Source organism: Emys orbicularis, chromosome 14 (assembly GCF_028017835.1).
Source record: "Emys orbicularis isolate rEmyOrb1 chromosome 14, rEmyOrb1.hap1, whole genome shotgun sequence".
Lineage (NCBI taxonomy): Eukaryota > Metazoa > Chordata > Testudines > Emydidae > Emys > Emys orbicularis.
The window spans coordinates 37,710,465-37,727,734 of record NC_088696.1 but is presented as its reverse complement, the minus strand read 5'-3'; the positions used below and the strand labels follow the sequence as shown (position 1 = coordinate 37,727,734).

The window sequence follows — 17,270 nt, the reverse complement described above, 5'->3', positions numbered from 1 at the left end:
GACAGCCATTCACGTAATAAAACTTTAAGTTTAGTACTGTGTAATGCAGATAGTAAAAAGAAAGCTTCAAAGAAAGCTGTGCTGCTCCCAATGGATTCCTCTGCAGTCTTTCTGAAGTGTAGTCAGACAGTAAGTATTAGGTTGGTAAGAAAAGGTAGCTTAAGATCAAAGGTTTTATGCATCTGTCTGAAGTAGAGGTAAAAACTGAACAGACAGTCAGTGAATAAAGAAGAGCGGTGTCCCAAGACCTGTTTCTGGCATGGAATTTCTGTGGCTAATGCCACAAAATACAGATTCTCTCCTGTTGATGTGCATATGTGACTCCTATAAATGTTATGTGCTCATCAGATCTCAGATAAAGAATAAAGCCAGTAACTTCTCCACTGACCAGATCTTCCCTTTGCTCTGAGTGAACTGGAACATTTCCAGCATCCCTCGAGAAAATGGTTTTATTCCCAATTACACTAATACCTGCTTTTGCATCCCAGCTGTGAAACTCCTCCATGTGGCTGTTTCCTAATCCCTGTAAGCACTTGCCTGGCTCTGCTCCTCCAAGAGGTTTAATCCTCCCTTTCCTGTGTTCTTGTTAACAAGATCTGCACGAGGGAATGTATTTAAAATGCTCACCAACAGCAGTAATAGCTTGCAGCACTGCAGTGATGCTTAGTTCTAGGCCACTGGAAGCTCCATGGTTTGATACTCCACATTATTGTGCTCTAGGAAATTGAATTTGGAAGTTTTAAGTGTATGTGTAAGGGTTTATGAAAAATAGGTTGTGACTGATGCAAAATGATAGAGGATTTCACTTTAAATACTATCTGCAGCAGATAGAGCATGGGCAAAAGCAGTGCAGAACACTCTGCTTTGCTCTGCTAATATGCTTCTTCCTATTTTAGAGAGTCGGTTCCCCCTCCCCCCTGTGTCCATTCATTCCTTGGTCTCTCTTCTGAGATTGCTTAAAATGTTGACCGTTGTGGCAGTGGTTTTGGTGCTGCATATACATGTCCGCTAGGAATTGAACTGAGACTACCAGTTGATTTCACGAAGGTTACCAAAGAGTCGCTACTTAGCAGTGACTTTGCTCACTACTTACCTGAGCTGGATTTGATCCACAGTGAATATGGCTGCGTCTACACTGCCAACTAGCCCTGTGATCCCATGCTTATGTAAACATACTTGTGTTAGGTCTTATCTGACCTGGCACGCTAAAAATAGTTGGGGTAACTGTGGTAGCAGCAATGGCAGGTGCTAGCTGCCCTGAGTACAAACCTGCTCAAACCCCATGGGAGGTATGGACGCTGGGTGGCTAGGATGAGCTGCTACTGCCCGTGTTACAGCAGCTGCACTGCTGTGTTTAGCACGCTACTGGAGATGAGAGCTAGCAGGAGTCTGGGAATCACACCCCATCTCTTACAGATGTAGCCTGAGGCTAATTCGATTCTACTACAGTGCCTGTGTCAGCATAGCCCCCTAGTGTAGACGCAGTGTACGCCGACAGAGCTTTTGTGCTGGTGTGGGAACTCCACCTCTGCGAACAACAAGGCATCTACTCTGGGGATTCACACCCCTGACTGCCATTTATGCCAGTATAATTTTTTTTAAACGTAGACCATGCCTTTAGAATAAGAAATCTTTCACCTCAATTACAAGTCCCATGCTTCTGTAAGTCCTGAAATAATGAATTCTGTTATACTTTTACAGTTACCTCCCTGAGTGATTTTAACATGCTTCAGTAATAGAAACTTTTTCCAAAATTGAATGGGTTGGAACCCATATGAAAATATTAACGAAAAGTGGACCTTTAATTTTCACCTGATTTTAGTTGCATCTAAGTGTTTCTTTTTTTCCTGGAAAAAGAAGTTGAAAGGGTGGGTCTCCAATTTGAACACACACAAGTGACTCAGGCCTGTGAGATGAAAGATAAAGTGCACTACTGGCATACGTGCCCGTGCTCAGGCTCAGTTGAATGAGGACAACAATGCAATGAATTTTGGGAAGATGGAGAAATGATTCTCCTCCAGAAGTTTTATGTAGAAATCTAGGGAAACTGCTTTGAACTCTTCTCCGTAAAGAGGGAAGGCTCATAAATGTGTTGCATTTTTCAATATGTGTAACTCAACTGAAGGTGAGCAGTGCACCTTGTGTGTCCAGCTTTCACTGTCTGCTGAAGAATTCCTCAGTTGTTGGAGGTTTGTAGCTTTGCTGCTCTTTCAATTCGGGATTCTTTTCTTGCCCATTTTTGGGAGGGAACAATCTTGAGTTCAGAGACCAGTTGATTAAAATGTATGTGAGACTGAGATAAGACCCGAGAAGTAGGGTAGAGTGCTTTCCACCCTGAATCATAGTCCTGTGGCCTCTTATCTGATATGCCTTGTGTAGTGCAACGGAAACCTTATTGTAACTGAAAAGAACCTTCCCTTTTTGTTGTAAAGCCAAATGACCTGCCATCTTTTTTACTTTTACTGGTTTTGACATAGTCAAATGTTTGGTTGTGACATCTCCCAGGGTACCAGCTGGACTGTGGAATCTGTGCCCCCTTAACTCTCTAGCTCAGGATATCTCTCACACTGCTTTGCTAGTGAAAAGTAGCCCCTCCAGGCAATGCTCATGCACCGCCATGAGCATGAAGGCACACCGGTGATAAATAAAGAGAGGCGGGTAGTTCCCTTTGATGGACACCAAGCCAGCCAGTTAGCGGTAAAATCCCTCTTGGTAACTGTTCTCTACTTACTTTACCTGTAAAGGGTTAAAAAGTACCCCAGGTAAAGGAAAAAAAGTGGGCACCTGACCAAAAGAGCCAGTGGAAAGGCTAGAACTTTTAAAATGGGGAAAGAAACTTTCCCTTTGTCTGTTAGACTCTCCGGGCTGTAGGGACATGGAGCAGCAATGCTATAAGCAGGAATGCTGTGTAAGGTTTGAACCAGGTATGAAAAAGTATTTTCCATACCTAGCAGGACTCATTGGGATAGGGAATGTTTAGGTAGACGTGATCAGGTTACTTCTTTATTTTGGCTTGTGGATCTCCTCTGTGCTAACCCCAGATGCTTTTGTTTGCTTGTAACCTTTAAGCTGAATCCCTCAAAGCTATTTTGGGTGCTTATTTTTTTGGAATTGCTCTTTTAAAATCTAGCAAAAGCCTAAGTTCCAGATGTATTTTCTTTCTTTTTGTTTTTAATAAAATTTACCCTTTCTAAGAACAGGATTGGATTTTTGGTGTCCTAAGAGGTTTGTGCATGTTGTTTAATTAGCTGGTGGCAGCCACTAATTACCTTTATCTTTTTTCTCAGCTCTTCCCCTGAAAGGGCTTGAGGGTACCCCACAGGGAGGAATTCCCAAATGCTCCTTCCTGGGCCCAAGGGGTTTTTTTGCATTTGGGTGGTGGCAGCGTTTACTAAGTGAAGGTCAGAGAAAAGCTGTAACCTTGGGAGTTTAATACAAGCCTGGAGTGGCCAGTATTAATTTTTAGAATCCTTGCGGGGCCCCCCACCTTCTGCACTCGAAGTGCCAGAGTGGGGATTCAGCCTTGACAACACCCAACAAAGTTACATGAATGGCTGGGAGAGCATTCATGAACTGTATACTGGGAGACACCTGCAAATCTCCCCAGCCTTGCACACCAGAAATGTGCATCTTACACAGCTCAAGACCCCCTTGGACAGTGCAAGCTCATAAGTCCATATTATCAAAGAAATGTATATACACGAGCCCTTGTTAACCTGAGCAGATTCCCCAGCCACACCAGTTGAAGCTCACTGGTTTAGATAAAATATTAAAACAAGTTTATTAACTATAGAAAGATAGATTTTAAGTGATACAGTCATAGAAAATCAGAATTGGTTACAAAAAGAAATACAGTGATAAAATCGCAATCTAATTCTTAAACTTTACCAAGCTAAGTAAAATTTAAAGCAAGGACCTTTCTTGCCTCACCAAATGCTGCAGGTAGTTCATAGTTCACAGTTCTTAGTTTGCAGGCTGGTTCCCCCTACAGCCTGGGACCACTCGTCTAGTTCAGTGATGCCTCTTTGTAGAGCCCTGCATGGATACAAAATTTGTATCCGCATCCAATCCACAAAAATGGTCCACGGATATCTGCAGATTTGCAGGTCTCTACTTCTTTGTCTTTCAAACTATCTTGCTCTGTGAGGGGAGAAGTAATGAGGAAGCCATTGTCTTATTTTATACCCTCCTCCTCTCTTTGAGGTTGACCCCCAGCTGGGGTGCAGGTGACCAGCAGTCTGTTGTGTACTTGAGATTTGAATTGTCCCTCTATGCAATGTATAGTTCTTGTTTCCCTTCCCCCCCCCCCCCCCCCGCTGGACAATGTCTCTTTAACACCTGGCTGGGTGTTGGACACTCCTTTGTCTCTGAGGAGCTAGTCTGTGGGCGTTCCCCAGAGTTATAACATACTTCAGTAACCTCATACAGTAAAACTTATAACTAGGGCTGTCGATTAATCGCAGTTAACTCATGCAATTAACTCAGAAAAAATTAATCGCAATTAAAAAAAAGTAATTGTGATTAATCATACTGTTAAACAATAGAATACCAATTGAAATTTATTAAATATTTTTGGATGTTTTTCTACATTTTCAAATATATTGATTTATATTACAACACAGAATACAAAGTGTACAGTGCTCACTTTATATTATGTTTATTACAAATATTTGCACTGTAAAAATGATAAATAAAAGAAACAGTATTTTTCAATTCACCTCTTACAAGTGCTTTAGAGCCTACGCACCCACTCAGTCCTACTTCTTGTTCAGGCAATCGCTACGACAAACACGTTTGTTTACATTTACGGGAGATAATGCTGCCCACTTCTTATTTACAATGTCACCAGAAAGTGAGAACAGGCGTTTGCATGGCACTTTTGTAGCTGGCACTGCAAGGTATTTACCTGCCAGATATGCTAAATATTCGTATGCCCCTTCATGCTTCAGCCACCATTCCAGAGGACATGCTTCTATGTTGATGGTGCTCATTAAAAATGGCTACAACACTCGACTCAGGGTTTAAGAATCTGAAGTGATGTCCAAAATCTGAGCGAGACGCGGTGTGGAGCATGCTTTCAGAAGTCTTAAAAGAGCAACACTCTGATGCGGAAACTACAGAACCTGAACCACCACAAAAGAAAATCAACCTTCTGCTGGTGGCATCTGACTCAGATGATAAAAATGAACATGCGTCGGTCCGCTCTGCTCTCGATTGTTATCGAGCAGAACCCGTCATCGGCATGGACGCATGTCCTCTGGAATGGTGGTTGACGCATGAAGGGACATATGAATCTTTACCGCATTTGGCACGTAAATATCTTGCGACGCCAGCAACAACAGTGCCATGCGAACACCTGTTCTCACTTTCAGGTGACATCGTAAACAAGAAGCGGGCAGCATTATCTCCTGCAAATGTAACCAAACTTGTTTGTCTGAGCGATTGGCTGAAGTAGGACTGGTGGACTTGTAGGCGCTAAAGTTTTGCATAGTTTTATTTTTGAATGCAGTTATTTTTTTGTACATAATTCTACATTTGTAAGCTCAACTTTCATGATAAAGAGATTGCACTACAGTGCTTGTATTAGGTGAATTGAAAAATACTATTTCTTTTGTGTTTTTTTTTATAGTGCAAATACTTGTAATAAAAAATAAATATAGTGAGGACTGTACACTTCGTATTCTGTGTTGTAATTGAAATCAATATATTTGAAAATGTAGAAAACATCCAAAAATATTTAAGTAAATGGTATTCTGTTGTTGTTTAACAGTGCGATTAATTGCGATTAATTTTTTTTTTAATCGCTTGACAGCCCTACTTATAACTTTACACATAGTGTCACTACACATATTTCAACAGGATAGTGATGTTCAGTAGATTATGCCTTGTGAGGTATCACTTGAAAAGTCATACTTTGTAAAACATATGACCATATATAAGTGGTTACTGTGGGTTTACAGGGTGTTAAATGGGGTACAGTCTGTTGCAGTGATAACAGGAGTACTTGTGGCACCTTAGAGACTAACAAATTTATTAGAGCATAAGCTTTCGTGGGCTACAACCCACTTCTTCGGATGCATATAGAGTCTCTAAGGTGCCACAAGTACTCCTGTTATTTTTGCGGATACAGACTAACACGGCTGCTACTCTGAAATCTGTTGCAGTGGTACAATAGGCAAGGCTGATGTAACACTAATTTTAAAATTGGAGGTATTTAAGGGATGAGAAGAAAATATGGTGAGTTAAACAATCTCTGAGTGTAGTAAACCGGTTCCTAATTAGTAATAGTTCCACCAGATGAAAACAACTAGAGAAGTGGTTCTCACGTTATTACACATGACAGGATTTCTCAAACTTTCATTATTGCTGCCCTCACCATACTCTAGTTTCCCCAAATGTAAGCACTTCTTTAAAAAAGAAATGTCAGGAGGAGAGCCAAGGGCCTTAATTTGGATGATTGGGGATGCTGAAACTAAGATGTATGTTCTCCTCATGTGCAGGGGGAATAGATTAACTTCTTCTTTGCTGAGTCACTGTCACAAGCAGGAGTGCCTATTCATTTCTAGCTTGGGATTATATAAAAAACTTTTTTTCCCCACTTCCCTTAAACTTGGTTTGCACTGTCCCGGCAGCTCCTCCTGGAGGAAGCAAACATCACAATGTGAGAGAAACTGAATTATGCTCGTAGACAGAGAGATGGTATTTCTTCATGCTATGTTAACATGCAGATATGGGACCTCTGTTTCCAGTGCCCAAAGAATTATCCTAGCTCTTAAAAGAGGGCAACCCTCTGGATTAAGTGAAAATCCACGTTCTTCCTGGTGGTCTTAGCACTGATTTCTTCCTTTCTCAGTCTGGCACTTTCAGGTCCAGTGATACGGCAGAGATGGCGGAGTATGGAATCTCAGTTGGCCAGCGTGTGGCAGTGATCTGGGATAGCTCCTCACCGGTTGAAGGACTGAAGAATCTGGTGGCTAAGATTCAGGCATTGGTGGGACCTGAGAGCCGCATATCTGTGGAAAATATTGACCAACTGTCCCATTGTAAGATGGGGATATAATTTTTACCACACATTTTGGTTTAAGGGCAGTGTCATGTTCTGTGGGTATGTTAATGGATGTGGGCTAGCATTTGCCTTGATTTGTAACCTAGGGCATCTTTAAGTATAAAGGTAGAAATCCTTTTGTGACGTGTACTGCTAGTACTAAACAAGAAAGCTATTCACCATAGTCATGCTTGTTAATGGATAAGGCTGAGATTTTGTAAAAGTCAGGGACAGGTCATGAGCAATAAAGAAAAATTAACTGAAGCCCATGACCTGTTCCTGACCTTTACTAAAAATATCCATGATAAAATGCAAAGGGACTGGGAAAATGCAGGCTGGCTGGGAGCTCCAGGGCCCCCACCACCCGTGGAGGGCTCAGAGCGTCAGGATCCCCCTGCCTCCCCATGGTGGAGGGGAGCTACGGGGTCCCCCTGCCATGGTGGCTGGGGAACTGCAGGGGTCCCCCTGCACTCCCACCCCCCCCAGCGGCTGGGAGCCGCAGGGGTCCCTCTGTCCACAGCGGCTGGGAGCTTGGGGGGCCCGCTGCCTCAGGCACCGCTGCGGGAGGTGGTGAGACCCTGCAGCTCCCAGCCACCAGGCCTGAAGTCATGGAGGTCTTTGGAAGTCCCAGATTCTGTGACTTCCGTGACCTCCATGACAAAATCGTAGCCTTATTGACGCCATGTGGTGTGATTGTCACGTACGTGTGTACAAAGGAGATCAGAGAGGGGATAGCTGGTAAGATAGACAAGTGTGTTTTTTCTCTTTTCATCTTTCCTTCTTTTCAGCGGCGCATGCAGAGTCCAGTTTTGATGTGGTTCTGTCAGGCATGGTAGCAGGCAGTATGACACTGCACAGTGCAGAGGTGCTGGCAGAAATAGCTCGGATACTCAAGCCCGGGGGTCGTGTCCTTCTGAAAGAACCAGTGGCTGCGCAAATAGGTAAGAGCAAGTCTGCTATGTTCTTGCCCCTGGATCTGAGGCAACCAAACATCCTTTCATCGAGGATTAGGCCAAAGCTGAAGGGCCAAGAGGTTTGAATGTCAGTCAACATAAAGAGTAGTTCTGCTCCTGTGATTCATTAATGTAAGCAGCACGATGAGATCTTGTGTCTGAGCTTATCACTGTCATGTTAGAATCTCTGCTGATGACCATCTTGTATCGAAAATGTACGAGCAGAGAGAGACTTATTCTTGTAAGCCTACTGCTATGGTTAGTGGATGCACAGAGCTGATGCTAGAGTTTGTAGTGACTTAAGTCAGGCTTTTTTGGGCCTCTGTGAAAGTAAAATTAGGTCATGAGCTGTTAGTGGCTGGGGACCATCTTTTACTCTGTAGCACAACAGGGCTTTGATCTTGATTGGGGCCTGTAGGTACTTGCATAATCTAAAAAAGATAAAGTGAAGTTTAGGAGAGAGACGGTGCATCTTATACTATCACAATTTACAAAAGATGTGAATGGAGTCTTACTAGTAGGTAATGCCAACTACCCAATGGAAAACAGATGCACCAAAGCTGTTAATTAAATCAGTCGGTGTAAGACCTGATGCCTTCTGGAATGAGCTCTTTAATGTATATTTCTGAACTTCAGACTTTTTAGGACTTTAGATTTTTGAGGACTTCCACGAGCCTGTCGAAGTGGGAGCTCCCATTTTTCTCTTTAGTAGGTGGAGATGATTTTTTTTTTTTCTTGGATGCTGGAGAAGCCTTTGTGATCTTAATGTATTTGACAAGAGCATAATTTTGAACTAATTTATAGTCTGAGTTGAAGAGCCGGTTTGAATGGATGAACGGCTGAGTTCCCAGATGTGCCTGGAGTGATTAGGCAAGAAGCATGTAAACAAAGGGATTAGCTGGAATGCTGCCTTCTAAAGCACTGTCAGTCCTTTCACGTTACAAGCAACACATCTAGTTCTTAATAATGAGCTTTGTTTTGCGTTCCCTGTCATGTTTCCCAGGTGACAACAACAGAATCAAGACAGCAGCCAGGCTCCTCACAGCTCTGACGCTTTCCGGGCTGGTGGAAGTGAAGGAGGTATGTGTATATGTACTAACCACCTCCCGAGAGCTCCCATTTCAGGACTGTATAATGTAGAGAAGAGTCTTCCAAAAGGGGTGCTGGTTATTCACTACCTAGCCATCCTAGTGTGCCTGGAAATATGCAGCAGCACAACCAGCAATGAAAACTCTGCTCTTAGTACTGCATGAATAAGAGTTTTTTCTTTGCAATTAAAAAAAAAAAAAATCCATGTATCTTCAAATGAATAGCGGCAGTAAACTGTGTAATATCACCAGCTGTGCAACAGCCGGAACCGTGATCCACTTCGTGCAAGCTGGAAGAATGAGCCAGTCTGAAGTATAATGCAACATCATGGGACAGAGGCAAAACCCATCATTAAAGGTTAGGGTTGGGAGAGACCTCAGGAGGTCATCTAGTCCAACCCCCTGCTCAAAGCAGGACCAACCCCAACTAAATCATCCCAGCCAGGGCTTTGTCAAGCCGGGCCTTAAAAACCTCCAAGGAAGGAGACTCTACCACCTCCCTAGGGAACCCATTCCAGTGCTTTACCACCCTCCTAGTGAAATAGTGTTTCCTAATATCCAACCTAGACCTCCCCCACTGCAACTTGAAACCATTGTTCTGTCATCTGCCGCCACTGAGAACAGCCGAGCTCCATCCTCTTTGGAACCCCCCTTCAGGTAGTTGAAGGCTGCTATCAAATCCCCCCTCACTCTTCTCTTCTGCAGACTAAATAACCCCAGTTCCCTCAGCCTCTCCTCGTAAGTCATGTGCCCCAGCCCCCTGATCATTTTCGTTGGTCTCCGCTGGACTGTCTCCAATTTGTCCACATCCTTTCTGTAGTGGAGGGCCCAAAACTGGACACACTACTCCAGATGTGGCCTCACCAGTGCCAAATAGAGGGCAATAATCACTTCCCTCGATCTGCTGGCAATGCTCCTACTAATATAGCCCAATATGCTGTTGGCCTTCTTGGCAATGAGGGCACACTGCTGACTCATATCCAGCTTCTCATCCACTGTAATCCCCAGGTCCTTTTCTGCAGAACTGCTGCTTAGCCAGTCAGTTCCCACCCTGTAGGGGTACGTGGGATTCTTCAGTCGTAAGTGCAGGACTCTGCCCTTGTCCTTGTTGAACCTCATCATATTTCTTTTGGCCCAATCCTCCAATTTGTCTAGGTCACTCTGGACCCTATCCCTACCCTCCAGCATATCTACCTCTCTCCGCATCTTAGTGTCATCTGTGAACTTGCCGAGGGTGCAATCCATCCCTTCATCCATATCATTAATAAAGATGTTGAACAAAACCGGCTCCAGGGCCGACCCCTGGGGCACTCTGCTTGATACCGGCTGCCAACTAAACATCAAGCAGTTGATCATTACCCGTTGAGCCCGACAATCTAGCCAGCTTTCTATCCACCTTACAGTCCATTCATCCAATTCATACTACTTCAACTTGCTGGCAAGAATACTGTGGGAGACCGTATCAAAAGCTTTGCTAAAGTCAAGATATATCACATCCACTGCTTTCCCCATATCCACAGAGCCAGTTATCTCATCATAGAAGGCAATCAGGTTGGTCAGGCAAGACTTGCACTTGGTGAATCCACGTTGACTGTTCCTGATCATCTTCCTCTCCTCCAAGTGCTCCATGATTTTTCCGGGGACTGAGGTGAGGCTGACCGGTCTGTAGTTCCCTGGGTTCTCCATCTTCCCTTTTTTAAAGATGGGCACTATATTTGCCTTTTTCCAATCGTCCAGGACCTCCCCCGATTGCAACGAGTTTTCAGAGATAACGGCCAATGGCTCTGCAATCACATCAGCCAACTCCCTCCGCACCCTTGGATGCATTAGATCTGGACCCATGGACTTGTGCATGTCCAGCTTTTCTAAATAGTCCTTAACCTGTTCTTTCACCACTGAGGGCTGCTCACCTCCTCCCCATACTGTGTTGCCCAGGACAGCAGTGTGAGAGCTGACCTTGTCCGTGAAGACCAAGGCAAAATAAGCATTGAGTACTTCAGCTTTTTCCACATCCTCTGTCACTAGGTTGCCTCCCCCATTCATTAAGGGTCCCACCCTTTCCCTGACCTTTTTCTTGTTGCTGACATACCTGTAGAAACTCTTCTTGTTACCCTTAACATCCCTTGCTAGCTGCAACTCCAGTTGTGTTTTGGCCTTCCTGATTACTGTCCTGGGTGCTTGAGCAATATTTTTATACTCTTCCCTAGTCATCTGTCCCATGTTTCCACTTCTTGTAAGCTTCCTTTTTATGTTTAAACTCACCGAAGAATTCACTGTTAAGCCAAGCTGGTCGCCTGCCATATTTGCTATTCTTTCTGCACATCGGGATAGTGTTTTTTTTTCCTGTGCCCTCAATAGGCTTCTTTAAAATACAGCCAGCTCTCCTGGACTCCTTTCCCCCTCATATTAGCCTCCCAGGGGATCCTGCCCATTAGTTCCCTGAGGGAGTCAAAGTCTGCTTTTCTGAAGTCCAGGGTCTGTATTTTACTACTCTCTTTTCTTCCTTTTGTGAGGATCCTGAACTCAACCATCTCATGGTCACTGCTGCCCAGGTTGCCACCCACTTCGACTTCCCCTACCAATTCTTCCCTGTTTGTAAGCAGCAGGTCAAGAGGAGAATGGCCCCTGGTTGGTTCCTCCAGTAGTTGCACCAGGAAGTTGTCCCCAACACTCTCCAAAAACTTTCTGTATTGTTGTGCACTGCTGTATTGCTCTCCCAGAAGATGTCAGGGTGATTGAAGTCCCCCATTAGAACCAGGGCTGGTGTTATGGAAACTTCAGTTAATGGTCTGAAGAAAGCCGCGTCTACCTCATCCTCCTGGTCCGGTGATCTATAGCACACGCCCACCACAACATCACCCTTGTTGCTCTTGCTTCTAAATTTAACCCAGAGACTCTCAACAGGCTTTTCTCCAGTTTCATACTGGAGCTCTGAGCAATCATACCCCTCTCTTACAGTGCAACTCCTCCACCTTTCCTCCCCTGCCTGACCTTCCTGAACAGTTTATACCCATCCATGACAGTGCTCCAGTCATGTGAACTGTCCCACCAAGTCTTTGTTATTCCAATCACATCATAGTTCTTTGACTGTGCCAGGACTTCCAATTCTTCCTGCTTGTTTCCCAGACTTCTTGCGTTCGTGTACATGCACCTTCGCTGCATGGTATGATGTGACCACACAGGGCATTGGAATATGGCAGTTCTGTACAAGGATTAACACTCACTGTGTCTTGCATTCCAGCTGCAGAAGGAGCCTTTGACCCCTGAGGAGACCCAGTCAGTCCAAGAGCATCTGGGGTACCAAGGCAACGACCTTTTGTCTGTTCAAATGGAAGGCAAGAAACCCAACTTTGAAGTGGGATCCTCAAGTCAGCTCAAACTTTCCTTTGCTAAGAAATCTGCTTCATCAGGTAAGAGATAAGAGAAGGCTGGTATATGTGCTGGGAGTGTATGAGCTCCTTGCGTTGTACAGTGGAGAGTATAATTTTGAATGCTTAATGAAGAAGGATGTTTGAAAACATGGTTCTCCATAATCTTGGTTAAAAACCATTTTATATCTGTTGGAAGCTTCCATTTCTGTTTCAAAGGTTAACTGCAAAGCAAAGGAGGAGGGAAACCTGTGCCCTTTCCTGTTGCTTTATGCAGCTCTCTCTATGCATTACAAAGCATTTTCTGTGGGGTTTTTGTTTTGTTTTTAGAAACACCAGTACTACCCAGTCCCTTCCTTCCTTCCTTCCTTCCTTTGTGCAAAAGGGTCTATGCGAGATCTTTTGAAGGCTATGAATGGCGATTAGATTACTGGAGCTACAGCTGTCTCGGCTCCCAGCATCAATGCCTGCTCTAATGTCAGCTAACTATATTTCACTGCATTTCAAGCAAAACAAGAAATAAAAGGGGTGATCATATCATGAAGAGATGCAGCATCTATAAATGACATCTCATTTTGGTGTCAAAAATGGGTGGACCGGGGAGGATATTGTCACTTTTTTTTCCATAACTGATCTCTGATGAAGGATGAGGAGAAGTGGACAGAGGATTCCTTGCACAAATCAGGTTTAAAGATGGATTCGAGCGAGAGCGCGGCTGCTTGGCTTCTGAGAGCAGTGAGCGTGTTCCACAGGTAGGGTGCAGTATGATAAAAGGCACCACAGCACAGGGAGTGAATTTTTCAAGAGTGATATTGGAAGCATTTCCTTGCTGGGAGTAGGTCTGATTCCTGCTATTCCATCATCTATGTCTCTCTTGTTTTGGCTCCAGGCAAGCCTGCTGTGGACCCTGCTGCCGCAAAGCTGTGGACTCTCTCTGCCAATGATATGGATGATGAGGGAATGGTAAGTTCTGTTTTAGTTTTCCACACAAAACTTAGAAGTTTCATGAAATTTAACCCACAGTACTCAGTAGGGCTTTATAGATGAGAGGGTGGCGTGAGAGCCATATGGAAAAATTCCTCTAATATTACATGGCGAGGGGTTTATTGCCTGGACCATAATTCTGACACTTGGGTACAAGCTATACCAGGTGTTGTCATTTCTTTGACTCTAACATCGGCAGTGTCCCTATTGAACCAGTTTCCTTCTTTTGTTGTCTCTTCCTCCATGTTGTCTCTTTCAGGATCTCCTGGACTCAGATGAGTTGCTAGATTCTGAGGATCTGAAGAAGCCAGATCCATCTTCCCTCAGAGCTCCATCCTGTAAGGAATCGGGTAAAAAGAAAGCCTGCAAGAACTGGTGAGTACTAGACTTGATGTGTTGGTGAATGTGCTGACTTCAAATCAGATTTAACCATCGCCCTTTAAAAAACAGCAGGGCATGGTGCTGTTTCTCCAAAGAATTACTCATTTGGCTGGTATCTTTACTTTTTTTTTTACCCTTACTGTATTTAGATCCATATTTCAATATTTAGTTAAGAAACACATTCAGAAATCTGTTAGCCAAGTGAATTTCTTTTTGTAGAATTTTTCAAAAATTTGATTCTAGTGTATACATCTCTTACATTTTGTCAAGGGCTTCTGTGTATTAAAATTGCAATAGTATAACTAGATTTTTTTTTTTTTTTTTTAAATAAGCTAAACTGATTTTTAAGGAAGACTTAAACTGCTTTTAAGTGAATCTACATTAAGGGTGTATGCTGGTGTAACTAGAGTGTTTTAAAATCCGTTTACTTATATCCCAGGCGTAAATGTTCCCCTGTGAGATGAATAGTCCTCCCCCAACACACAGACTCACTTGGGGGCAACCAGAGGATTCACACAGGCTCTTTTTATAACTACGACTCATCCTCAGTTTTCTTCCAGAGAAATATTGCATGTAGATGTTAAAATAAGAGCTTGGTATTTGATAGCATTTCCCCATGTGCTAGGTGGGGAGAGGGAAGTTCAAGCAACTGGGACATTCAACATAGTCCTATGGGCCAGTGGTTCTCAACCAGTGGCCCACGGGCCACTTGTGTCCTAATCAGCACACAGCTGCAGCCCATGCAACATTCTCAGGGCCATGCCGGTAGTATGTGGGCCACATCCACACAATAAATAGAACACACAAAGAGCTGCGTATCCGGCCCACAATGGTGAATAAGCCGAGAACCACGGCTATGGGCTATGACATTAGAGGGGATAATAAAGGTAGGGGTGTGTGTGAGAGAGAGGGTCTGCGCGTGCGCTAAAGCCTGTTGTGTGGAATGCTATGTTGGGGCTGTAATCTCGTGTGGGTGGAGGACCGAGGAAGAAATGTTAGAGGGTGAAGTGGGTAGAGTCAGTGGCTAACCCCATTGCAGACAGGTTTAGTATGAGTCCTTTTTCTTCTGCAGCACGTGTGGCCTCGCGGAGGACCTGGAGCAGGAGAAGAAAGAGAGCTTGCAGCCCAAATCTGCTTGTGGAAATGTAAATATCCTTCCCATCTAGCCTGTGGTATTGACAGGCAGGGAAAGAGTGTATTCTTATCTGAGAACTAGTTTAAAAAACCAGTGCTTTCTATTGAGTTACTGATGTCAGCCCATAGGGAGCAATTACTCACCAGTATTTGTGGCCTAGAAGCAATCATTCTGTCTCTGCAGGGCTATCAGCTTTTGTAATATTTGGCTTCAGTGGGTCTGTAGTAACGGCAGTTGTATTTGCAGCAAATTCTTGCTCTGCACATTCACTCCTGGTTATATGGATACCTCTCTAGGAAGAGCTAGACTGAAGTATCCCAATTCCGTATAATTATGATTCTCTTTCATGACCTACCTGAGCTGAATTTGAATCCATTGAGCTGCTCAGTATTTACTAAGAGAACTCCTCTCCCTGAAGCCACCTGTGTTCAAAGTGAAACAGGAGTTTCTGAATGGTTTGGAGAAACTGAGAGCCCCAAGAGTTGGATGTTACAGCAGCTAGGCTTTAGCCCTAATCTGAAGAGACTGCTGCCTTGTGTGGTCAGGGAAAACGCATTCTTTGTTCATTCAATCCGGGACTACTTCAGACCTCAGTCCTGACTCAGCCAGGTTTGTGCTGATTGCTAGAGGCTGCAAGCAGATTCTTTCGGTGCCGGTTTATTCTCTGGTGGGCCGATTGTAACTCTGTGTGTAGGGCAAAATACTTCCCATTGGGAAGAGAACTGAAACCAGGAAACCCCACCCTTTGTTTTTGTCTGACCTTGGTAACGAGCTGACTTTTTTTTTTTTTTTTTTTTTTTTTTTTTTTGTCGCCTCTATGTCTTGGCAGTGTTACCTGGGGGATGCATTCCGCTGTGCCAGCTGCCCCTACATGGGGATGCCAGCCTTTAAACCCGGAGAGAAGATACTCCTGGCTGAGAACAATCTTCATGATGCCTAAGAGGGGGATGTTACAGAGACACCATTGGCGCACAGCAGTTCCACAGCTCACTGGCTTCAGAGCTTATGTCAGCCCCTCTCCCCTCCCATCTCCTCAAATTTCCCTCTCCAGGAAATGCTGCTTTATGGGGAGGGGAGAAGAAGTGGGGGTGGGTTGGGACGTTGAGGGCACGTGGAGCTGATGTGATCTCAATAGACTTAATTCACTTTTGGGTATTTGATAATCTGCAGTGATGTCTGGTTTCCTGTCACGTACGTAATACAGACTTGTTAATGTTAGGTTTTCAGATTTATCGGCTGAACACTGAGAGGTGCTGGCCGTCATAGTATGTGCTATTGGCAGAAGGGGTATTGTACAATGGGAATCGGATGCCAGGCTGATCTTGTCTGAGTGTATCTGGAACCCCAGCCAATGCCTCTGAGCTCAGATCAGACCACTCTTTGCCATATTTATTCCTGGGGAGTTAGCTTAGTTTTTGCTCAAGTCTCATGAGACGACACCTATCTCCTGCTTTCTTTGGGGCTTAGTTTATTAAAACATGGAGCTGGTTTGTCATTCCGTATGATGTACACAAAGGAATTCATAGGAACTGTTAGCAAAGAGAATCCTATGAAAGTCCCTTGCAGAATTTAGCAAACATAATGGATTTCCAAGTGTCCTGAGAAGCTGCTAGTGATAAACTTTCCCTACCCTCTCTCCTTCCATGAAATGGTAAAAGCTTCGTTCAAGCAGCTTGAGAATAGTCCAGCATGTGAAGTAGAAAGTGGATTATATATGGAGTCTCTGCCTTGCTGCCCCTTCTTCCATCCAATAAGCACTGGGAACATAAGGGTTAATGCTAGTGACTATCTTCTCTTTAATTAGTATATCTACAATGTTCTATAACTAAGACTTAGCAATAACTACTGATTTATCCTAATGTTGGGGTGCTATGTGCCACCACCTCCTTCCCACCCCCTGAGAGAAGCTGACCTTTGACAGTGCTTTAGCATTTATTTACCTACGTGGTGTTACAGTGTGAAAGATTTTCAGGGCTGTAGCTAACCTCCCCTCCCTGCAGCTTCAGGGCAAGGGAGCCATTCCTCAGAAGTTCCCTGTTGTTCACCAGGTTTCTTTTCCTTGGTTTCCCACCTCACACCCTCATATCAACTCTTTTGCATATAAAAATGAAATCCTCCTATTTGGAGCCACTTCGGTACAGGATCCAACTTCACATGCTTGTCATTAGCCTGCACTGACTTGAAATAAGCTCATGTAGTGGGTTAGGATTAAGGGATGTTCTGTTTTTAAAGGCTGTGACCACAAATAAAGCATTTGTTAAAAATTGGTCTTGGTGGAGCTTTAAATATGGTTTAAAACTGTTCATTGACTCTCAG

At 44.0% G+C, this 17,270-nt stretch overlaps 1 protein-coding gene across 2 annotated transcripts in view; it reads left to right on the top strand.

Moving 5' to 3' along the window:
• Nucleotides 1-17,270, top strand: part of CIAPIN1 (cytokine induced apoptosis inhibitor 1) — a 22,131-nt gene extending 4,861 nt beyond the window's left edge. Inside the window, exons 2-9 of one of the 2 annotated variants that reach the window (XM_065416463.1) lie at nt 6,854-7,043; nt 7,834-7,986; nt 9,002-9,078; nt 12,328-12,496; nt 13,344-13,417; nt 13,698-13,813; nt 14,892-14,964; nt 15,784-17,270. In XM_065416463.1, the coding sequence (XP_065272535.1) occupies nt 6,887-7,043; nt 7,834-7,986; nt 9,002-9,078; nt 12,328-12,496; nt 13,344-13,417; nt 13,698-13,813; nt 14,892-14,964; nt 15,784-15,894 (930 nt within the window). In that variant the 5' untranslated portion in view covers nt 6,854-6,886 and the 3' untranslated portion in view covers nt 15,895-17,270. The remainder of the gene's footprint in view (nt 1-6,853; nt 7,044-7,833; nt 7,987-9,001; nt 9,079-12,327; nt 12,497-13,343; nt 13,418-13,697; nt 13,814-14,891; nt 14,965-15,783) is intronic. The other variant, XM_065416464.1, reaches the window with a different exon arrangement.